The following is a 24973-nucleotide window of genomic DNA, read 5'->3' on the forward strand; positions in this document are numbered from 1 at the left end:
CTCACCTGTATTCCAGGTTGGATGGATTTGCCTCGGCGTTACATTTGAACCTAAGTTCGGAGCCTTCGACGATGCGATCGATCTTGGAAAGGGACACCTTTGGTGCGTAACGTACCTGAAAACAAAACGCGTATAAATCGAGTTTCCGGCTTTTCTCCATTTCTTAAACTCCATGACGCAGGAATCGAATACGGTCCATTCGATATTACCGTCATGCTCTCATCCGGAATGTGCTGCGTGCGTAGTCCGGAATAATAATGGTGCATATCCATTACCACGCGTTTGAAATTTTCGAAGCGTTTGTTATATATTTCACGGGAGAAATAGGAGGTATCCTGTAATATATCGTTCACGCCCGATACACTTTCCCAAAATTAAACGAAACTTCAGCTATTCAGTTTTGAATATATTCGTTCAAAATTCTAATTTTGGAAATGCTTTTATTTGTCGTGTGTTATTTTTAATTTAATCTTTTTTTGGATTACCGCGTAATTTCGGCACTAGTAACGTGTTCTTTGTTGCGCCACATGCGTCAAATATTTTTCTCTTTTTATCTACAGATTATTTTGAATAAAGAATGAAATTTTTGTACAATAAAGATATGAAAAGTTCACAATAACAAGAGATTATTCTTTAAATCTCGAGTTGACTTTAATATGAATTTAATTTTATGATTTATTATACCAAAAAATTTAATTTTAATATTAAAAAATAATACTGCACTAAAAAGTTTATATCAAGATATTGCGACGAGAGATGGTATTTGATTAAATTTACCCCAGGCAAAAATCGATCAAATCGCATTAGGTAATTTATAAAGGAGGAGCAATTGTGTTTTAACGACAGATACTTTAGCAGAAGTCGATTCTAAATTGCCAAAAGAACCTATTATTAAAATGTAATAGCGGCGAGAAGCTCCATCGAGAGAATTAAGTCGCTTTATCGACGCGTGCGCGGGTGATAAAGAAAAAGCACGTTGAGAAAATACGAGTTCGCATTTCGCTCGAGCTCGCTTACGTAAGAATTGCTTCCAATTAGGGCGATATTAACGTCGAACTTATATTAGCAGTCGTGAAAAGCGCAGGCAATATATCCGGCGCGGCGTAAAAGAGTTAAGTAATAACTCGTGAGAATTTTCTGCAGGCCAGCGCGGAGCGGCGCGGCGCGGCGCGGCACGGCACGGCACGGACGGTGTTCATAATATCGCGCCCGTCCGTCGTCGTTGTCGCCGTCGCAAATTCGAATGTTCTGCTTGGCAAAAATCTCCGCGAGTTCACTTCGTTGCCCTTTCCATGAAACTATTTGTTCCCTTTGCCACTTTGGATAATGGAGTCTACGCCTCTGAAGAAAAGAGGGCGGAAGTAGTACCCGGAGAGCGCGCCAAAGTACTCGCGCGCTCGCAGCACGAAAGTTGCGCCAGCGGATGGCGATTACCGCGCGCTAACCGCTTCTCAAGACACGACGTTAATTATTATACGTCGCCTCGTTACCCTCGTTACCCTCCTCCCCCCGCCGTCCTGGCCTCGCTTTCGCGCGACTCGCGTTAATTTCTTCCTCCGGTCAACGAATAAAAAGAGCTCGCGCAAAAGGCAGTGATTTTATTTCCCTTTAAGCGAGATTTCTATCTCTCTTCCCCCGCCTTCATTTTCTTGTATTTTATTTCTCTGATTTCTCGTTGCTTGCCGGTAGTTCAGAGAGTTATTACAGAATACTACTCGTTATATCTGTGATGCACATAACAAGCTTAAATCTAGGAAGCGCTATCAAAATTGACTTAAATGATGAATTCTCCGTAATTGCTAATTAGGCTGGACCTAATTACTGAATATACGTACCTCGACGCGAAGTTTGGCGTTTTGCGGCGTACGGTCCGCGGCATTTTGACTTTGGCACGTGAAGGTTGTGTTGTCGTGATCCTTCCGCGGCATCACTCTCAGGATGGATCTTACATTTATCAGCGGACCGTGTCCTTCGTACGGCTCCTTCGTGGTTTTGATGCCACGATGTAGCACGTTGCCCAGTCCATCGATCCACGTGATCTGCAAGAAACGTTACAGTTAAAAATAGCGTCGCTCGAGAAAACACCCGCGCAGGGGAATTGACCCGTGACCGGAATTTTTATGCTTTTATTATCATAATGGTGCCCGTGGGCTCTAAAAACTTTAAGATTTTTTCAAAAATTACAGCTTTTTTAGAAAATTACGCTAACAATTCTACTCTGGCGTATTATATATTTATAACTTATTATTAAATGACTATGCATATCTCTTAAATATAGCTTATATAAATGAATAATATATCAAACTTTCTCATTTGATTAACCAACTATTTGATTAAAGTTGATGCAGACCTGAAAATTTGAAAGGGAAAGCTTTTCTCATTTCGGAAACTGCATTTACTTTCATATTGCACGTCGGTTGAAATTACCGTAAACTCTGTTTATGAGTAAAAATCGATTTGGGTTTGGGAAGGATATGATTCGTACGATCAATTAATAATGAAGTTGCGAACGAATTTCCGTGCATAATGCCGTAACATGGTTGTTCTACAACGAGCCTGTTCAAACACAATCGCGCGCGCGCGCACTCGCATACTCGCTTGCATGTGTGCGTGTGTGCGTGCGTGTCGCGGAAATCAAGCTTATCGGCTCTAATTAGACACCTCATGCGAGAGTTCCTGCTGTTTGTTATCGATATGAGATCTCCGGGCTGCAAGTGCCGCAGCGTCCTTCCGCGTTCACCGCGTTAGGGATCACTGGAATAATCGTATTTCCACCCAGTGTTGCCGTACTGATTAGAATTTACGATATTGCGCCGTATCACGATTTATTCGCTCTTCGCACGATTTTTACGGTGTATTAACAATTTGTCAATTTCACCGGCGAGCAGATATCTCTCGGGAATATTTTGCTTTTCGACGCGTTGCGTGATTATACTGATAATTTTGTTTTCCCGATTAATCAACAACATGCAATTTGTCATATTCGTACTTATTAATAAAAATCATAAGATATGCTAATATTTGTACAGTATTAAATCGTTTTTTTCGCTATATATCAAAAAGCGGAAAGAAAATGCTGCAAATGCCTGATTAAAATGTCTAGTTGGAATACAAAGCAGAAAAGTCTGGTTATAGAAAGCGGAAAATAAATTATGTATTTTAAATAACTCTCTGAGAATAATGTTCTAGGTTTGTATAATAAATTATATAACATTTTCGAGTACATTTCGTACAATTCAGAACCAAAAATTTAATAACAGTTCGCTCCATGTTGCGCTACTGTGAAATCCAAGGGTTTGCGATACCGTTGTTAGTATTGTTCCGTACAATGATGTAATGGTAAAATTACGGTACATCACGTTGGGAGTATAATGCGTATAATACTGCACACGTTTCAAAATGTGAATATATTTTGGAACGTAATGGAAATACCGGACCTTGCAATGATTTGCGCGAATTTATTTTCTTTTTTTGCAATCAGTGCGTTGAATATGCTTTTTGTTGGAAAAAAAGAAGCATATTCAATGAGTCTTCTCACGAGGCAGGAACGTTCAACCGGTTTTCTAACTACGGCCTCCGCAGGAAATCGATCTCGTCCGCTCTAATTAGGAGTTCTGCGGTCCCGCGGTGCAGTACCATTTACTATTGTGTCACAAGTGCGAATGAAATTACCGCGCGAAGTGCATCTGCCTAAAAGAGCGACGACGGATTTTTTTCTCCCTTATAATTTTTCCACAATATATAGTTCCGTAAAATTTATAATATAACTAATTTTCGTAAAACGCATTACTTTTCACACAAAATCCGTAATTTTTGGAGAAGAGGGAACATTTGAAACAAAAGTTAGTTAAGCGTTATTTACTATACAATAAAAACCATGTTAATGGCTGAAACAATGCACGCCTTTTACAAAAAAAATATCATATGTCGCGAAATCATGATTGCGAAGCTTATTTTCCTATTTTTGTTCGAAATTTTTATTTCACACTTTAATGAACATGACACATAATTTGTATCTAACGTTTATCTCATTTTTCCGCTCGCGTAATCATCCGATATCCATTTTTACCGTTTTCATTCGATATCAAAGCGTGTCTGTAGTTTTACGTTTACTATTCCGGAGCGACGGAAATGCACGTGGCGTGCCCTCTGGATAGAGAGCATGAGATTTCGAAGCGCGCGCGTCCAGCTTTATTACGAAGCGTATTGAGAATCGTATCAGGATATCCCGTAGCGGTTTTCTCTGGTAAGATGAATAGATTCACAACTAATAATTTCCCGTGGGCATCCACGCGTCTCCGCCCCAGCACCCCCGCCCGGACCACTCGTACGATGGACAATAGCTCTGAAAGTGGAGTTACGGGATGTAGAATAAGCGGCGCGGCGAGGCGGATAGAAAGCGCTAGTAACAATAAAGAGAGAGAGAGAGAGAGAGAGAGAGAGAGAGAGAGAGAGATAGAGAGAGAGAGAGATAGGTGTTGAAGAAAGGCGGGGGGCGTAGAGACGGGAATTGCGCGAGTAAATGCCCTATCCCGTTGTTGGAGCTGTTTAATTACTAGTTATCAGTTGAAAGGCAAACGGAGAGTGAGCGGGTCGGGGAAAGAAGAAGAGAGAAGCGAAATCGGATTATGGCGAGAGCTGCGAAGCATTCGACTGTGGTGACTCTGAATTTCTAGCGGAATTCCATCGTCTCCCTTTCTCTATCTCCCTCGCCTTCTCTTTCTTCCGCGTGATTCGCCTAATGAAGGCCGATAAGGCTACGATAGATTCAGCAATATCGGCGGCTTAGACAGAGCGCCGCCCAACCGAGCGTCTCGAACGAAATGGCTTGTACATTAAGTCGTAAAATCGAGAGATCTGCATTTATTAAATGTTTCCTTCGATTTTATCTCGCGGCGAGATTCTCGAGATTTTTCAAGCCGAATTAATCGGGGCTATTACAGTGAACTTTTGTTGCTCGCGGAACAATTTAAATTACATACATATATTTGCATATACAATCGTACTCTTGCATTTCGAAATGTCATTGGCATAATGACGTAAGGAGAAATTAATTGTGGTGCAAATTAGAAGAGAAACATATTGAAATGTGCACTCTTCATTCTTAATATTTTATTCTTAATATTTTATTTATCACAAAGTTTGATAAGGCTCGACGATAACATGTAAGTTTTGAAACGATCGTATTAATGGTGCACGTATATGTTATCGAAATTATATACATATTCAAATAATAGACAAATAATTGTACTCATCAGCTAGGGTATTGCAATTTGCTCCACTCGCTGCTGATTCTGCCTTATTGTTAGACTGCTCTGCATCAGCCCCATCGAAAAATCGATGAATACTGAAAACTTGCATTTAGTTACGCACGCTCCCGAACGAAAGTCAACTAGCGCACATTTATACGAAAATCACGGATTTCCGTCGCAAATTTATTTTTCTTTATAAAAATTTAGGTGGAGAGACATAAAAATTTACGTATAAAAACGTGAAAAAGGTGGAACGTTCGCATTCAAATTTCAGGTTGAAGTCGTACTTCTGTGTGAATAATTGTAACACAAATACCAGTGATATGTTCTAAAATTTACGGAACAGCGTGATAATACGTGAATAATAACGCAGGAAATCGTAATGTAATATAAATATATATAACTGGCTTTAAATTTGTTTTGTAGAAAATATATTTCTCTTTATTTTTAAATGTTATATTAGCGAAGTGTAATTTTATATTTCGCATTTCGTATATCGCGACAGTACCTAAATTTGTAAATCCGTGTTTTACGCGTATAAATAAAATACGCTGATTTCCAATATTAATTAATCCTTTAATGGATTTTAAGACAGAATCTGTAATGGAGAGCAATCTCCAGTACTCTAGTTGATAAGTACAATTATTTCGTTATAACATATACATAATTATGATAGCACATACACAATCATAATTTGCATTTATCAGATATTATTAAAATGTTTGCAAATTTTTATTAAAATATTTATTGAGTATTTATTAAAATTTTTAAACAGTTATTCACGCGACGCAACGTATATAGTTATGTTTTAATCAAAATGGAAATAAATAATACTGCGTAAAATCAACATACACATATAACGTTTGATCATTGACAAAAACTCAAATATATATTAACTTTTTCAGGTTTAAAGCTGTATTTAGTTGGAGACGATCAATACAACGATCGGTGAGTAATCAAAAAGTCATTTAAGTTAAAATTTCTATTCTCACTAGAATGATTAAAATGATATAATTTTAGAACGGTCAAATGGAATAAACTTATCTTCTAAGAATAATTCAGTATTTCATATCTAGAGAAAAATAGATATATATAAGTTATATATATATATGTGAATTATATTGCTCAATATGCAATTTTATTAAAGAAAATTAATATGCAATTTGAAAATTGAAAATTACATTAGTTTATAATATGATATGATAAAATTAAAATGATGAGTGGATAAATTTGGCCCTTCGGATGTTCTAGTGTTAAATGATTACAATATAGCAAGCGTAATGATGTAGAATAATTACAGTGCGAGTCACACAGGTATTATAATATAATTATTATCTAGACATGTGTGTATATACTAGTGGTCGGAAATTTCCGATGATCAATTCGAACAGTTTGGATTTTGAGATCGAACATCAAATAGGTCGGATCTTTCGAGCTAACAGTTCGAATGATTCGCATTATTTGAACTTTAGGCCCTAAAATTTTAAAAATTATCACATTTAAACAACATATGAAAAAATTTGACTGCATATTAGCATGTACACATATTACGTGCGTTTGTTGCATAGTTATCGCATGATGTAATATAAATACAACAAGGACAATAATATGGTAATATTAAGGCAATATTAAAATCCTGTCTCGGGAGGAAACCTGCGGTATCTCGCAAGGGGAGAATTTCCGCGGCAATACGATAGAAAGTTCCGGAACTTTGGAGTTGCCAGTTCGAGAAGACGAAGGGGACGAGAAAGGGAGGGGGAAGCCATCAGAGTGAAAGTGTGTAGAATGCAATGATTTGTGCAATTGTGTGAGAAGCTTGGCAAGTAGACGTCACATGTTTGGGAACAATGATTAGATGCTGCTTAATATTAATTTCGGAGTTATACATAACGAGAACGACTTAGTAGTTATTCGGCTTCGTGGAAATTATTTCAGAAAATTCTTGTGCTTTATTTATTCTCATAAACTTATTTACGCGAGGCACAGCAAACGGAACGCGAAGAATTCAAATTTACAGTACGATATATCTTATATTTAATTAATCCCTTTCGATATTTCTTTCTCTCAACGTGGAAAAAAAAGATTTATTTATATTACTATTACATTAGTCTCCTTAAAAGAACATTACATATATATTTTAATACCTTTTAATTAAAATTTTTAATTTAATTTAATTTCTCATAAAATACAACAAATAAAAACAACCCTTATTTAAGTAACTCTTAAAATAAATATAATGAAAAAAAAATATTTTTCGCCCACTCACAAGGAAAAGTTGTTTTGAAAGTTCGGAGTTTTGTAAATACGACATTTTTAACGGAAGGCGCGTGCGAATTTCAATAACACAGCGTTCATTTAGTTCGTCGACAAGCATTACAAAAAATTTCCGACGGCAAATATAACGAGAGCGAATAAAAAATCAAATATAAATATGCTTTGCGCCGTTTGGGTGTAACCAGATCGTCCGTCGTCGCCTACGGCAGCTCATAAACCGATAGTAGATTTTCACCATTCCGAGCCTGCCGCCAAAAAGTTTCGTATTTTCACGGTAGACATTTGGTGTTGAAAATTTCGGCCTTTGCGACAAATTTCCATTAAAAACACGTCGCCTCTAAAAATATTGGAAATCGAAACGTATCATATATTCCCATTATCGAATTCCATTTTTTACATTATAACACCTTACATATTTTATTCTTCACACTGTGATAGTGTTATACGGTATGCTATATATATGATATACGGCAAAAAGTGATTTAGCGATGAAACCACACGAACTACACGCACGATATCGCGTGATTAGCGCTTCCCTCTTGCAATAGCGCTTTCACTGATCTAACAATGCATCGGAATTTTTGCGAGTAGCTTTCGCTCCATTTTTCCGCCCCGCGAACGGATAACGTTGAGTCACGTCAATGATCGATTATGAAAGCAGCCCATTGTATAATTGAACAGAATTGGTGAAATAATAACGTAATTTTAAAATTAATAAAAAATGCCATTGATAAAGAATAAATTTAAAGTTTAATAATAAAGTTTAATAAATTTTAAGTTTTAAAAATGAACAATTTTGACAAAAGCTATAAGCTAAAAGTAAAATTTAAATACGGCAGAATAATTTATAAATTGTAAACGTTAATTAAATTGTGTTTTTTTTACAATTTACATGATTATATTGTGTGAACATATACAACAAATATTAAAATTTCAAACTTTGATATTAACAAACTATTATTTCATCCAGAAATTGCGTTAAAAAAATATTGCGTTATTCTATATAAAGGTCAAATCTTAATTTTTCTTCGTTAGTATGGCATTTTTCCAGCTTTTACATTTCAATATAAAATCATTTGCATATCTTATAGAATTTTTCGTAAAATCATTTAAATAACGATTTGTTGAAAATTTCGTGTACAAATGAGACCGCGTAAATGGTTCAAATTTGAATGTTGCATATAGTCTATTTTCGTAACAATATTTGTAACGCCAGAGAATATCGATTTATTAATTAATGGATACGTAAATGTGATAATGAGCAATACGAAAATTAAGCTCTCACGACAAACGATATTTTTTGTGATTTGCACGTTAACGATTTGACATTTATGTGAATGAATTTTTTAAGAAGAACGAGTATTATTAATCTATGATCACCGTGTATAATAATTAATATCGTAGAAGTTATATTGAATTATTTTTTTAATTAGCAACGTTAATATCCCACCAAAATTATGCAACTTCTGTAGGATTGTGTGGCTCGATATTCTATCGGATTCCACGCGGCCGTTCCACTCACTCTATGATTTAATGTATTCTTTTTGTGCGCCACGAAAACACATTCAAAATGAATATTTTTTCGTATTTAAATATTCCGCGATCATTACTCGCGCGTCGATTCCCCGGTCGCGCCATTAACCATGGATTTGCATAATTTTAATTAAAAAGCACGCGTTTGCGATCGAGAAATAAATTTCATTAAATTCTTCGCCAGTCGCTGATTAACCAGCTGCTCGCGCTAGGTCGGATTTGCATTAGTAACTGTGACACCGTCGAGATACATATTTATCGGAAAGGAAAAATCACTCTGGATGGGTCGGCGTCCTTGAAATATTTGCATACTTATGAAATGTATCGGACGTACATTTCGTAGTTTGTGATGAATTGCTCGATAGCGACAATAAATTATCCTGTATTCGTTTAACATGCAAAAGATACATTTAAAGATTTTAGCAATCACAGATAGACTGCTTTCGAAATTTCAAACAAACATTCTCTCTTATGTAAAATTTTTCCTCAAGATTTTTTCTACAGTGCTAGAAAAAATGTGGTGACTTATAAAATTCTAAACTATCTAAATTATTTGCATATATTTCTGGTCGTACATTTTGATCACTTTGCATTTAAATTTTTATTCTCCGATTTCCACAATCTTATTAAAATAAATTGATTAAAAAAAAATCTGAATATAAAAATTCGTGGTTCGTTAGGTCGATTTGGAACACTGTGTATACACTGTCTCGCGAAAAAGTTGTCTTAGCAGGCAATTGTAATGGAAAGTTATGCAGTCGTGAACTTCCGGTGCTGTTAGGACTTGTATAGCTGAACTTTTGCTGTGTGATGAATAAAAATAAAGCGCACCGTATGAAATTCGTAGGCAATGCATTAGCGTAATGGAAAACTCTTATCTGCAGAGCAGTTATTAAGTTTAAGCTCTTTCATGTACGGATAAACTTCCTTTTGTCACGAATATTACGGAAACACGTCTTGCAAGCTCATGAAGCTAACGAGAACTTTTTCCTGGCATTACGTGCATTCTTGTAAAGCAATCACTTTAGACTGAGCGCAATATATCAAGGCATTTATCCATCCTCTTTAATGATATATTCCGAGATAATCGTGTCACAACATACCATATTACATTATCATAATTATTCGGATTATTAAAATATAGCCCTTTAAATCAAAAATGTATATTTTATCGAGCTTACATGATTGTGAATACTAAAATAACAATTGTTGTCGAAATAAAATCATTTTGCATTAGCATACGGTCTATATAACGTAATATAAACCAATACAGATTGCATTGGTTTTCCCTTTTTCTCTGATTTATCGATTTTCGGGCTCGTGCACTTTATACGCTTATAAGTTTGGATGGCGAGGAACAAGCAGTACTAACTGACGGGCTAGATGTATAGGGACATAGGTAACCCACATAAATCTCAGACCCCGGTGGCCGCCGAGCGTGATTCGAAGTTGTTTTTGCTGCGCGCGGAACCACGCGTTCTGCTGAGTGGACTTGGTAAGCAAGAAATGCGGCCTGTGGCTTCGGCCTAGGTCAGATTTTCAGGGCAGATTCGGTGCTATTTACTAAGCGTGCGCCGCGCTCGGGTGCCTCCGCTTCTAATTCCGCCGATCGGGAATAATAACGTGGATTGAGCCGTATATTTTTCGCGTTACCAATTTCAACGGTTAGATCCGTGTGACACGAAAGCCCCCAATGGGCCTAGTTCGACACCAAGCAACACTGTCCGATCGTTCAGCAACTTGTTTATCTCCACGCGACAGAAACAGCTGGGAATCACGCTTCACCGATTCGACACACAGTTTGGCAAAGTTAACCGTCAGAGATAGCCCGTATTTCTGCGTAATAATCTAGCACGAACCAACGGGATTTTGATATGTGGGCTTGTTCATCCCTTTTTTACGACAGATCTGTGACCGTAACTTAGCTAACGGCGTTAGCCTTAGATATATTATAAGCGTGGCACAAAATATATGTATATGTATCACACGCTATATTGCACCGAAATATTAGAGAAAAATATATAAGCCGACAATTTATTTTTATTTATTTAATTTTTTTTTTCTTTTTCGCGTAGAATTACGGTTAATAGTTTACGCGTGCGACATAAAAACATATTTGTCGGGAATGCATAGAACAGCAAAGAGAGAGGCACGCCTCCACGCGAAATCGATCGGGCATAATCTTCGAGGCGGCGCACTGCCCATCGCCAAGGGATATCCGCGAAGTTGCCGGATGCAATCGCCGGAGGTTGCTTTCACAGCGATTAATCCGGACTAATCTCGCGGGTAATCCTATCAATATATATGTTGACAAAGATGTCAGAAGATACGCGGAAAGACGATAGGAACGCTCACCTCCGCTGGCGGTTTTCCACCGGCGCTTATGCACTCGATCACTAGCTCGCGATCCTCGGTAGTTATGAGGAAGTCACCCTGCGTGATCTTCGGCTTCTGCGGTGGCACCAGCACGCTCAGCTTGGCGAATCTCGATCGTAAAGCCGGCTGTCCGTCGTTCGTCGGTGAAGCCTGACATTGATACGTGCCGTCGTCCTCGAGTTCCACCGGATATATGTGTAGCGAAAAATCGCCTGAAAGCAGAAAAAAATACGGCGGATGAGTATCGAGCGCGCTGACGTTTTTTGCGCGATGGTAGAAATTGGCATATTTTCTCTCGTAAGCTCGCCAATTAAAACTAAACCTACATTCCTCAATGAATTAGTAGACATAATTTCAACATCAATTTTAATTCGAATTTTTAGTTATAAAAGCATTTAATGATAGAAAAGTCGGGGAGTCGCTATAGATAATGACCTCGTTTGATATTTTTATTCCGAGAAAATTGATTTCGGATTGACTAAAGAAAATCTGTCGGTGAAAATACGATGCATATGGTGGAAGTGGAAATAATATCTATATTATATAGCCGCACTCCGAATCGCGAAGACAATGGAGAAGATCGAAAAAAAAAAAAAAAAAAAAAGATATCAACTGCAGCGGAATATGTCAGTCGCTTACGGCATCGCGTCGGAACGCAGATATGGAATTTATCGCGGCGTGGTTTTATTTTAGACTCGTCGCGTATTCACGTAAACTGTCAGGAGCCAGCCAGCTTGATAACTACCATCGACGAATTAGAGCGAGCTCATTCTACTGTGAGAAAGAGTCTCTCGCTCTCTCTCCCACTTTCAGCCTCTCCCTTCTCTCCGTATCTCTTCTCTCTTCTCGACGGTTTTCAACCACCGCCACCATCACCGCCACCACCGCCGCCGCCGCCGCCGCCGCCGCCGCCACCGCCGCCGCCGGTTCTCTCGTCAAATCACGAGAATTCGCATTGTCTGTTGAACGAAAGTGGCGTCGTCGCTCAAAAGTATCGCGAGCTCGTCGATTCGCGCCGAGTCGCATCACGTATCACGGTAACGTATCGCGCTCGAATAAATCCGCGTCGCCTGTGCAATTTATCCCCCTCTCTATATGTATATACGCCCGTTTCCTTCTTTCGCACATCGGCAGTTTTTTCCCCGCTCGTCCGATCCGTTCTCTCGCTTCTTCTCACAGATCGATGTCACGCATGCATCTCGATGCCTATAACGTCACGCTTCTCGGATCCGCAAGCGGACAAAGCGAACACGACGAGAGAAACGTTCCACGAATATGGGTGCGGTGGTTGAAGGGACATCTCATGGTCAGGCGGTGTAAAAATGTAATTGTCAGTCTCCGTGCGTGCGTGCGACAAGGGATAATTCCTACAATAAATTGCACCTTCGCGATAAAGCCGGCTGACAACGGCGGCGCGTCCAAGCAGGGAACGCGCTAAGAACGTGTTGTGTATATGTTGCCCGAGTGTCAGCCCTAATTTACTGCCCTTATTTATGACATATAAAATTGCACGGAAAATATGAAACAAATTGAAAATGTGAAACAATAGATAAATATATTTCGAGATGATAATCTTATTTCCGTCAAATTAATCATTGCAAATATTAATCCTTGCCAAGTGTATAAAAGAGGAAATAATATAAAATTATACTACATTTTACAGTTAAAAGATATAGTTTTAAAATATTACTCCAATAAAAAATTAATTTTAAATTAATAAAATGAAGTACGAAATGTAATAACAATTACGAATCTGGATAATGTTATTTTATTATTCCTTTTATCTCACTAGCATATTATATAAAATAAAATTTATATGATTTAATTTGACATATTATTTAGTACTCATATCACAGAATACTGAACTCTGTAAATGATTTTTTATTTATTTTCCATTTGTATGATACAATTCTTGATTACCGCGTCCCTGCGTTGAAGCTACGGTAGCTTATGCTCGATGAAACGTGCGCGAGTATTCGTAATGCTGTGCGTTTCAGCCGTTAAACGTCAGAACGTTATCGAAAATAATTTCCCTGGGAAATTTCGTGTGGTGTAGTATAGGATGACGCGAAAAGCTTCGCCGAGTCACTCGTCCGTGGTGGTCGCGCGAGTAAAACTGACGAGCGCTCCTGCATTAAATGATAAAGCGTTTTTTGCGCTTTTTTTTTTTTTATTCCGTTTTGACTGCAGTGGCATATTCATCCGTTATTTCCACCGATGTGTCAATGATCGATTTACTCTTTCGAGTCGTATAGCTTTATTGAACGGTATTATGTAAAAGTGATTTAACCTATCAACTAGTAGTTTCTAGTAAATCAAGTTTGAAATTTTAAAGGAATATTTTAACCCATTTTCTCTGAATGCTGTGCAATATTGGATTTTACTTCTATCATCTTTTTGCTAATGCAGAATTTTATTACAGATCTAGCCATATACACACATTCACACACACACACACACAACTTTCTTTTTTAAATATTTCACAGTTTAACTTATTTTTATACGATACCGTCCAATTAACGTAAACCAGATAGCGGAAGCCGTAACTGGGCGATAAAGTGCGTTCGCCTATATCCATCCACATTCACGAAAGTTAAAAGCCAATTGAAACGTACATTTTCTTGCCAACTACAATTAACCCTCCTTCCAGGACCTCCCGTTGAATAAACTTTCGAAACTTTGACATACAGCACGTCGTCCGTAGACTTCTGTAATACTGCGATAATTACTTTCGCTAGATATAGTCAACGTTATATATCGCGATGTCAGTTAGGATGATCATCTATAATGCCCTCATAATCAGTTGAATTTACTTCGACGAACGTAACTTGGTAATTTTCGTGCTGCGAACTTCTGCCATGCTATTGTTTGCGCAGCTGGTATCGTACGACTTTCTAAAATAACTTTCTTGGAAGATCTACATTTTACAATTTTCTTTTATGATAAGTTTACTCAGAGTTGTTTCGAAATGTTACATAACATGTATTTTATATTTAAACTCGTGGAGTTTGCTAAGATACTGCATTGGTGAGTTCAATATTTTTCAATCAGTGCATTTCACAAACTTCAAGCATAGAATTTCATGTTATACTATTTTTGTTATACTATTTTCAGCTTTTGAATGTGATGCCAAGTATTATATTATAATGACAGTATGCAGATATATTGTTGGAACTTTTTGCACTATTATTTTATGCACTTATATTATTTATACTTTTTCTCTTATTTTTATATTTATAATTCTTTTATTATACTATTTGTATTGTCTCACATGTCTCACTTTCTTTATTACTTTTTAATCATCATCGTGCTATTTGAAAGATGGAGGGTTAGGGCGAATAGCTGACGAGAGATGAATGATGGTGACAACTTCCCTATTTAGAAAATGTTGACGCACCTCGGTGTTACCGGGTTAGAAAGTTTTACGGAAGAGATCCTCGAATGCTACACACCTGCGCGTCAAGTAAAGTTTGTTGCATTAAGCGTGAAAAATTATAATGGCAGAAAACTTTGACGGCAGACAGAGGTGAAGTGAACCTTGATTATATTAAAATTCTCGCCGAATTTTTTGAGTAATGAATCCTCGTGGATATTTGATAGTGGAAAATGATAAAAATTCTCGAAACTTTTGTAATTATAGCCATATCGACCGCGGTAAACTTATCTGATCTCAGCTTCCGAAATAAATTTCTTACCGATATCATATTTTATTGTGCGGCAGGGAAGCACAAACGCTCGATATCACGCTAGATTTCTTCCTCTACAATTTGAGAACATTTCCGAAGTAAGGTCCGACACAAGGTACGAGTCGGACAAAGGGGAAAAGATCTTTTGACGGCAAAAGCACCAGAAGAGCCACGGTGACTTACTCGATGCGGCGAAACAATGCATTGCTAACAATTAATTAACTCCTGCGTTGTCCGCTACAAACAGCTATAATTAATTTTAATTACATGAGTCAAGAAACGAACATTATACCGCAAACCGTCACGATTAATAATTCGTTGCAACCAACAAGAGCATAATTCTATGGCGCATTAACCGACCAAAATACACGAAATTCAATAACTAATTTGTGGGATAACAACGGGCAGTTAAAACAGAGAAAAAACAGTCTCTGAAATAAGGAAATTTCGTGCTTAATATAGATTCAAATACGTTTTTCCAAATGATAAATATACTTGTCAATAATATGCGAAAGATTAATATTACAGATTAATATTGCAGTTTCATGGTTATGATAAAATTGATCTTTACATTTTGTTCGGCGTTCTACATCGCTAAATTTTTTAATGTTGTTCGAAACATTGTTCCTTGGGCTCGGTTTTGTTCATTAATACCAGTTGAATTTTACAAATACGATCTGCGTCGAGAACGTAGCAAGCCCAAAGTTTGCACAGCAGACAGTTTCACCCTTCTGGATGCATAATTTATGCGGGTGCTCGGCTTTCTGCGTTGCAAGACTTGGACGTTTTATGCTTCAAAGAGCATAAAAATGGCGACGGCTTAAAAAATTCTCGTTCAGCTCTGACGTCCGCAATTTTTTGTGCCAAAGTTGAGATTGTCGTTTTAGAAAAATTGCGTATGAGACACGGATATTGCGAGGATAGGTCGTATGGCGATATTTGTATACCTGAATCCTAAAGAAGTAATATTGGCGACCGGGTAATTTAAATACTAGAATAACATCGGAGAATATGACAAACAGATTTTCCCCAAGGAGTAGAGAAAGATGTATTTTAATATCGAAACGCTTTCGAGAAAGTTGATGTGGTTGTGTTTACAGCAAATGGAAATCTCTTCGCTAATATTAACCGAAAAATGAAAAAGTCAACTCTCACTTTATTTTGCATTAGAATTATAGCGCTGTCTTGTCCTAAGCGTAGATCGCGTGATATTCGCGCATCAATAAATTGATTAAATCGTGGACGTTGCGTCATAATCAAGATAGCCTTAACATAAGGCTATTAATCCTCTGCCCAGGAACGTGGGTGCTAGTTGTTTCGGTAAACTCTCCCCCCCGCCCCCCCTCTCGCCCTCAGCTGGGTCTGTAACTAGACAAACGGCGTGATGATAACATCGCGAGCGGTTACCGGCCTTTATTGCAATACGTAGTAAATCACACATGGCCTAACTAACAGCGCGGGATTGTCTTTACACGCGATGCGATTACGCTCTGCAAATTTCGCCGTTCGCCGCAGTATCCGGCCGTTTGGTTTCGCGCCGCCGAAACCAGGTGTAGGGAGAAGAGTGTAAAGCGAAATAAAAAAAAAAAAACGCCCGATAACTCGGGTTACACGCGCGAAAGCTGCGAAAATATCGAAAACGTAATCCGACGGGTTTTCCCCGATGCTCTGATATATACGTTCGCGCGAACGGTTGGGGCGGCCGCGAAACGGGCCTCGTAAAATCTTGTGTGTTTACCGTCGATGAGGCTTGCGCGGGGCTCGGTCTCCCGGCACGAAGTAATCGTGTAATCAGCGGGCGCGGCTTTATCTACTCTGGCATATCGGCATTCGGCGGCAGTTGGCGGTGATTTCGGTCTGCCCGAGCCGAACAGCCGCAAACGGGCAAACGATAACATCCCACGGACATCGTTCACGAGGCGCCCAGGCTGTGTGCACGGGCCGCGGGGTCTTTATCGCAACGATAAATCACCGCGCCGTCAATAATACGGCGTAGCCTTTCGCGTAAGACGACGGCGTCGTGCACGGTTAATGCGAAGTACACACGGACAGACGGACGGACGGACGGGGACGAGGCGGACGTACACACGTGCGGTTAGGCTAGTTAGGTTTGGGTATGTAATAGCGGGGCCATAACTCCCTCCGAAATTAGTAACGGTTAGGCCTACAAACGGCCGCTAGGCAAGCGAACGCCTGCCGGACGAGCCAGTCGTGACATTAATCGCGTCTGTAAATTTCACGAAAGCACGGCCGGGGCATAGCTGCGCACTTGGAACTCGTGGTGAGCTTCGTCCGCGGCGGGGTGGTGGGGGAGGGGGGGATAAATGAGGGTGGTACGATGTGCGAGCAAACGGCATCAACCGTTTCGTCCGACCGGCCGGATTCGATCATCGAAGAAAATCGATGCCCGCGAAGCGACGGTCGCCTCCGGTACCGTCTACCAGCGATTTTATTATTTACCACGACGATGTAATCATTATGTAGAGCAATCTAAAGAGAGACTCGAGAAACTTGGCAAGTATAACACCCGCAAAAATAAACGAGAAGGTTGAGTTAATTTAGATCGGCGAAAGGGAGGGGCGAAGACGGATATTAAAATCGGGTTTGATCTTCATTTTCTATAAAAAGTTTCCCCACGCGTTTATCTTTCTTCTGGTAATCGAAATTCTTCGTAATGTGAACGGAATTGCGTATATAAAAATTTTACTTGGAATTTTTGCTCGCTTGCAAGTTTTCTTGCAAGTACAACGCGCGTTGATTCGGGATAAATATTTGTCGCGCTTTCCTCATCATATCGACCACCTAGTGCCGGTCTAATACGTCATTACGGACAGTTATCCTTTAATCGACAAACCAACCGTACATCCTAAGTTCGCAGCAATTGCCAATTAGGCGCGTTTATATACCTGATTGGTGGTTAACGTGGACCTCCACTCGCGCATGTGCAACTAGAATTGCAGCTCCGAATTTGCTATCTTGGCGTAGAGTGAACATTATCATATGGATAAGGCAAGATTTCGGTAAAAGTGCTTTAAAGCTCGGCATCGAAAATACAGTTGAATTTTTCATGTCGCGGTAGAACGCACTGCATACGGTACCATATTTAAACAGGGGAAAAGTATTTGTTTTCTTACATTAACTAATGATGTTGATAAAATAAATGTTATCGCTGGAAAATTTTCAACGTGTATAAATAAATAAAGTTAGTTTTAGAAATGAAAGTATATGAAGTAAAATATAGTTATGAGTACATATATTCATTTATCTCTGAGCGCGTTCCGCAAATTTTTCTACCATTCGAAACTGTTTCGTGTTGTATGCGAAGAATGTAAATCAGCAGTCTAATATCTACAATGATGAAGCGCCATTATTCGAGCCAATTATTGCGGCGATATGGTCTCGCGGGGTAGTAGCTAAATAGGAGAAAGACAGACGATATGCAACGATTATCACGCTGATAGCAGTACAGCGCGACGGGACTTGGAATTATACTCAGCTTTTATCGCACAACGGTTCAATCGACACTATTGGCCACTATATCGACGATCGTTGATTTCGTAAACCAACCGGCGTATCGCGGTTTCTCGTTGCGGTTCGGACTTCGCTAAAATTTCAGTATCATATGTTCGTTCTCGCTGTTATTTTGGCACCGATAACGGCGTTGATTTGTAACGAAATAGTGTGTTTATGATATTCTGGCGAATTAAATGCGCATTATACTGCGATAACGGCCATTATATCATTTATGAGAATTTAATCATTCCGACTTTCTAATGTCTAATCGGTTCTACCAATCAATTATTTCATGTATGCGAATATTTAATATTTAATTAACTAGGGCATTTTCGTGTGATTATATGCGGCAGACCTAATAATTAAACCATATGGTAACGACGGGAATCGGAGCCAAATAGATCGGTTCTACATTAATTTTACAACATTTTCGATTTATATGATACTGATAGGTGCGCGCGCGAATGTAATTATGTTTTATTTTCGTGAATACATCTTTAATTGAGAATATAACTTTATTTAGACTTTATTTTATATTTAATTCTTAAATATTAAAATAGCTATTCGAATACCATTATCTCGTATAAAAAGAGCTGAGAAAACTTGATTGATGCATTTGATTTTAAATTACGTAATTGAATGCTGTTGATACTCTTATCATTAATTATCGTTCTTTTACGATAACATATTATTCAATTCTATGTAAAATCAATTTTATGTGAATAAATCCAGCAAGTTTAATAAAAGATGTTGAAATACCGTATCTGTGTTAATATGTCATAATTGAACTATGAATATTGCTGTAAAAATGTGTCGTAAATAATTGAAATAGATCAGTAATGAAATGTTATTGTCCAGTTGTGTAAATTTGATCAAGTTATTAAATAGTAAATACATCGAACATGTAATTACGATCGATTAAATATGTAATTGCAATTCGTTAAATTAATGAAATTTTTCTTGAGAAAAGAATTTTAGTAAAAGTTCCCTCTTTCCTATCGCTAAGGAAAAATGTAGATTCTGTGTAAATTTATGTTTTAACCGCTAACATCTAAGGGCCATCCCCATAAAAATTACTTAGAGTTAACCGTGATTTAATCAATTCGCTATCTCTTTCTATCTCTGTCTCTAGAAAGAAACGGAAAGAATGAATTAAAGCTCAGTTAATTTTCACTAACGTTTATGGGAGCAACCCTAAGCCGGTGCACGAGTTACTGTTTCTCACGGAAGATTAAATGAAATGTCGATAAACCGTTTACTTACACGGAAAATACGGGGGGAAGGACGACTTGCTGATCTTTCAAGTCTAGCCTATGTATATAATTTCATTAGAAGTAACTTTTTTCCTCTTATCGAGCCCATTTTCATTATTCCGGTATTAGACGCGACATCTACTGAGTAAGAATTCCGCGATATCTCTGCCAGAAATAGGGAGGGCGCGTGTGGGTGGAGAGGTTTGCAATTTAAATTATGTCGAGCGAAGTGTGTACCCGGCAGAATATAATATCTGGCTCGCGAGTGTGGTGGTAGTGAGAAAAATACACCACGGAAACCGGTAAGGTCGATTAATCGGCCGCGTTGCAGCGGCAGGAGCGGCACCCAGATCCGGTCGAGCAGGTTGGGCGCCCCCGATATTGCTGCTCATTGCTGCTGCCGTTGCTTCTGCGAGCGATCTTAAAATTCCGTGCGCTTGTATGTGTAGAGAATGAATATCGCTGGAATTACGTTGTGCTTATAATTGCGTCAATTAATATCAGGTGGCCTGTGTGGCGGCGATATCCGGCGTTAATTATTGCAGTGGAACGTTCTCTGATCCAAGATAAATTTACACGAGCCGGCTAAATCTTTCGATGGATTTTGGTGGATAAATATCTTAGAGTTTTGCGCAGAATTTTCGATAGTTGGGTCAAAAATAATTTTGTGTTTCTTTCCTTTAATAGGTAATAAAATAAGATTTATTCGTAATAAGTAATGAATATATAAATTGAAAATAAATTCATGAATATTGACGCGTCTTCCGTTTAAAAATAAATACTCAGTAATTTATTTAAATATTTTTCATTTCTCTTGAAACGTAATCGCATTATTTATGGAATATTCGATATATATCTATACGTATATATTCAATAGGGAATTGTGCCGGAAGAATTCTGAATTGAATATTTATTTATTGGTTATGATGATGAAGAGTGGAATTTTTTCATAATCTAAAAACAAGCATTTTGTCACAAGTGGAACGGCATTTTGTTGCTTCCTTTTATTGACTGATTAAGTGACTAGACGTTGGTCGAGCAAGATCTGGTTTGAACAAGTCGCTCGTTGCTTCCGCTAATTTCTTTGGAAATTTTTATCACAGACAGGTACGAGGAAAATAACATTCCTCAGAATACTTAAGCTCTGGGAATTAAGTATGCTTTACCGACTTACTTCGTAATATGTTCATCATTGGATCGAAAAGCTTCAACTTGAGCTTGGCTTAAAGTTTCCTGATTGTATATAATGTTAGCACAATTTTCTTAAGGTTTCCTTGTGAAAGTTATCCATCGCGATAAAACGATATCGAACAATAGCCGTTGCTTCCACAATAAACCAAGACCATAATTAAGATGAAATTTTTTAAGTATGCAATTTTTTTTTAAATTTATTGCTTAAAGACCGGTTCTCTTGTTTGCGTAAAGGCGAGATCGAAGAGCGCGCTGTATTCCCGATCAAAATCTTCGACATTAATACCTCGTTAAAGCTCAGTTTCGCTTCAGGCATGATCGCTTCATCGATTAAAATCTATTTAAGCGTATGCTTACGTGAGTAACGTCCGCCCGAGGTACAAAGATATGAAATCGATAATATCCGGAGTAAAGCCCGGAACGCCGCCGATTTGCCCTCGTTTCGGCGACGCATCTTTCGAGAGTCACCTGTTATCGCAATAAATTCGTCCGAGAGCGATAATCTATTTCTAATACCAACCATCACGCCCTGAGCCTTTAATACGTGCGCCGGATCCCTTAAAGACACGTCGGATTTACACGCGAATGCCGCGACAAGGTCAATTGCGCCCGTTGCTAAGCGGGGCACGCCTTATCGAAGATGGAAATTATGACTTCGTGTTTTTCCTTTCCGAGTGCTCTCTCGAGTTCGCGAGAACAGGTATATCGAGCATGTAACAGAAGCGTGACGGTGGCAGCGACGGCGGGGGTATCCGGTCAAGCGGTCGCGGCGCGTTCCGCAGCTGAATGCCTCGCGGCGAATCGCGACAGCGCAGCGCAACGGTCAAGCGCAGCGCAGCGCAGCGCGACGCGCGCTGCAACTCGCGCTACAACTCGCTACTCTCGTCGCGCCGTCACCGCAGCCGCAGCCGCCGCCACCGATCCTATTGATCTATGGTAGAACCATTAACCATCGGAGCGTGCACCGAATGTTTCGGAACTAATTTAAACTTAGCCGCTTCTCCGCCCGCGGCATACACGACGTCGAATTAAAGACTTCGCTCTACTGCTGCGCTATCGTGTGTACGCCGATATGTGCGATTCTCCGCCGATTAGAACCACTGCGATATGTTGTGATAGCGCTTCCGATATCTGTCACCGTGTATCCGGCGGGTTTTTGCCCGGAATACATTTCGAGACGCGATCATTTATCTCTCACGACTTGAAATGCATTGCACGAAATTATTCTCCAGATTGAAATTAATTAAATTAAATATTCATAAAACGAGAAGATGGAGGAAATAAGATATTGAATGCTGAATTTTACACTACATTAAATTTCAGCGATAAATCTTTTATTGCAAATTTGTTAATTTTCATCATTTGATATATTTGATTTTTAATATGCCGCGTATATGGAATTAGTAAATCAAAATTTTGGCAGAAAAAAAAGACATAATATTATATATCATCGTGCTAAATGTGCGATGTAAAAACTGACGTGTAATTCAGTAAAATTAATCCCAATGTCTGTATGATGGCTGTCACTCATATGCGATAAGGCTTGAAAATGTCGAATTTTCTTGATCCCTTTTATACTAGAGTTAAACGATGAAAACGTTAATTGAACAATTTTTTCCGGTAGTCGTTCACATTGTCGTCACCAACGCGAACTTTTATCGCGCACAAACTGCTGCGGACTAATTGACTTTTGGATGCGCATATATCTAGTTTTTTATCGTACTTATGGCTAATTTTCTTCTTCCATTCTGCACGTACCATAATTCGCACGTTGAGCTCAAGCGGTCTTTTCTCGACATCGAGTAAATAATTTAAGCTTTTTTATTTTGATTTGTGCATCTCTTTACAAAACCCACGGTCAAAAAAAGCTGGCGGCTAAAACATAACAACATTGCGGTGCAGGTCATAGAGCAGGGTGCGCTAAACCTGCAATAATTTTATGGAAATCAGACGTTTGCTACCGTGGTACGTGCCACATAGACGATGGGGTGCGCTTATACGCCGGGAGAAGAATGAACGAGGACCAAGGCATCGTGCAACGGCATATAGTTACAAGTATATTATGGTTCCTCGGCTTAAACTGGATTTCAAACGCGCGCGAGCGTTATCGTTCCGACACACTGTGATTGTTGGGAAAGTCCGCCGCGTATATACGCACTAGCGAGGCACGTACGATGTTTAGCTTAAGGACATAGTGCCACCTGCGTTTAATCCTACTTTTGAATAACGCACCATCGTCAACAACTCGGTAAAAGATCGTCGCAGAAGGCATTAATCCCTTGAAAAAAATTATTCCAGTTGTATAAACGCGCGAGAGATATTCAAATCCCATTTAAAAGCATACGTTTCAGCGAAACTGCGCAGAAAAAAAATTTATATTTAAATAATACTCAAACAGTTGTACGGAGAAATGATATTTAAATAATTAACGCGTAGATTATTTTTACGGCGAATAACGAGAAAATGTTCGAAGCACAGTGCGCCAGCTTATCAATGGCAACTTTATTAGCCAAATAAATGTGATGCTCCTTTTTTCCAGATTAGGAGCATTGCCAGACACAATGTTATATTTTTTAACATATTGTGAATACAGGAAATGGAATATCGGTATAGAACGATGCGATATCGTGGAATCGCTCTATCTTCGCAAGCCCAACGACTAATCCCCCGGCCGGCATATACTGTAACCGAAAAACGAATAGAAATAAAAAAAATAAACGCCGCGTTTGCATATACCGTTCGCGTTCCAATATGCCGACGCGCACGAGCAGGACAGCTTCGCGAAACACGTTACAAATTTTGATTGAATAAACGTTGGATCGTTTCGCTTTCCGCGCGCTGATTTTTGCGGAATTAAATGACGAATGCAGCGGGCGCGGAAAGATACGCGCGCGCGGGCTCACTGAAAGACAATCTATATGTTGAAACAGATACAGCGGATGAAATAAACCAGTTCACTACTCCGCCTCCTGCACCGTCACACGAAAAAGCCCCCGCTTTATCGCGGTATGCGCGGTTAGATTATAGCATTAACGGAATTGGAACAACTTTGAAGGTTCTTGTTACATGGTTCTATCTCTTTTTATCTTATTTGTATCCATGTAGTTTCCGCTTCATCCACTTATTTGCTCATTTGCTTATTTGTTTCGTTGAAGTCGAAAGCATAATGATTTCCAATTACTCGCAAATGCGGCTTGATTCTGCACCTTATATTTCTTCGACATATATTTTAATCCCTTCGACCGCTTCGTGGCAGTATATGTATATATATATATATGCAAGCTTTTTATATCGAAGGTAAAAATTGAATAGAAGATTTTACGCTTATTGAGAAATCGAACGCGTAAATCACCCTTTTTGCTCTGCCGAAAAATTTGCCGTAGTACATTTCTGGCATTAATTTTTTTGCTGTCTATTTTTGTCATTGTTGTACCATGATATACTGTCCGCGGTAAGAATATTTCATCCAGGTGTGCTTTGTTATTTGCGTTTGTGTCTCTCGAGTTTATTCGCGAGTAACGCTAACATCATCAGCGTGCCCGTGCTGCCGAGTTCAGAACGTAGAGGTCTTTATTTGAACATCATCCTTTCATTTGCCAGCATAATTTACTGATTGGACGAAATTCTCTATTCCCTCGTTACCTTTGCCATTACGTACTGGATTAAACCGCGAGTGTATAAAGTTTCGTAATAAAAATTCTACAATAAAGAAACGCTGTCTCAGGCGTATCCCGGGCTTGCATCCCAAAGACGTATTCTGTACATGGAAAACGTTTACACGTGTAAATACTCCTATACCAGCAAGTGTAACGAGTGTTGCGAGGCATTTTTTAGTAACTCGTTAGGAAACTAATTTAACTTCACAGTAGCTTTTAATGCGAACTGTATCGGCTTT

The 24973-nt window shown here is 38.8% G+C and overlaps 1 protein-coding gene and 1 long non-coding RNA gene across 4 annotated transcripts in view; one reads left to right on the forward strand and one right to left on the reverse strand.

The window, feature by feature from the left end:
* LOC105677853 (irregular chiasm C-roughest protein-like) overlaps positions 1–24973 on the reverse strand; it is a 126001-nt gene that overhangs the window by 22438 nt on the left and 78590 nt on the right. For all 3 annotated transcript variants that reach the window (XM_012376727.2, XM_067353777.1, XM_067353776.1), the window contains exons 4-6: positions 11415–11647; positions 1836–2039; positions 6–115 (exon numbers count right to left, since the gene is read on the reverse strand). In XM_012376727.2, coding sequence (XP_012232150.1) covers positions 6–115; positions 1836–2039; positions 11415–11647 — 547 coding nt within the window. The remainder of the gene's footprint in view (positions 1–5; positions 116–1835; positions 2040–11414; positions 11648–24973) is intronic.
* The window catches only part of LOC105677854 (uncharacterized), a 95944-nt gene that overhangs the window by 6465 nt on the left and 64506 nt on the right, over positions 1–24973 (forward strand). The window contains exon 2 of the long non-coding RNA XR_001101626.2: positions 6158–6200. This is a non-coding gene — a long non-coding RNA (uncharacterized lncRNA). The remainder of the gene's footprint in view (positions 1–6157; positions 6201–24973) is intronic.

Source organism: Linepithema humile, chromosome 4 (genome assembly GCF_040581485.1).
Source record: "Linepithema humile isolate Giens D197 chromosome 4, Lhum_UNIL_v1.0, whole genome shotgun sequence".
Taxonomy (NCBI): domain Eukaryota; kingdom Metazoa; phylum Arthropoda; class Insecta; order Hymenoptera; family Formicidae; genus Linepithema; species Linepithema humile.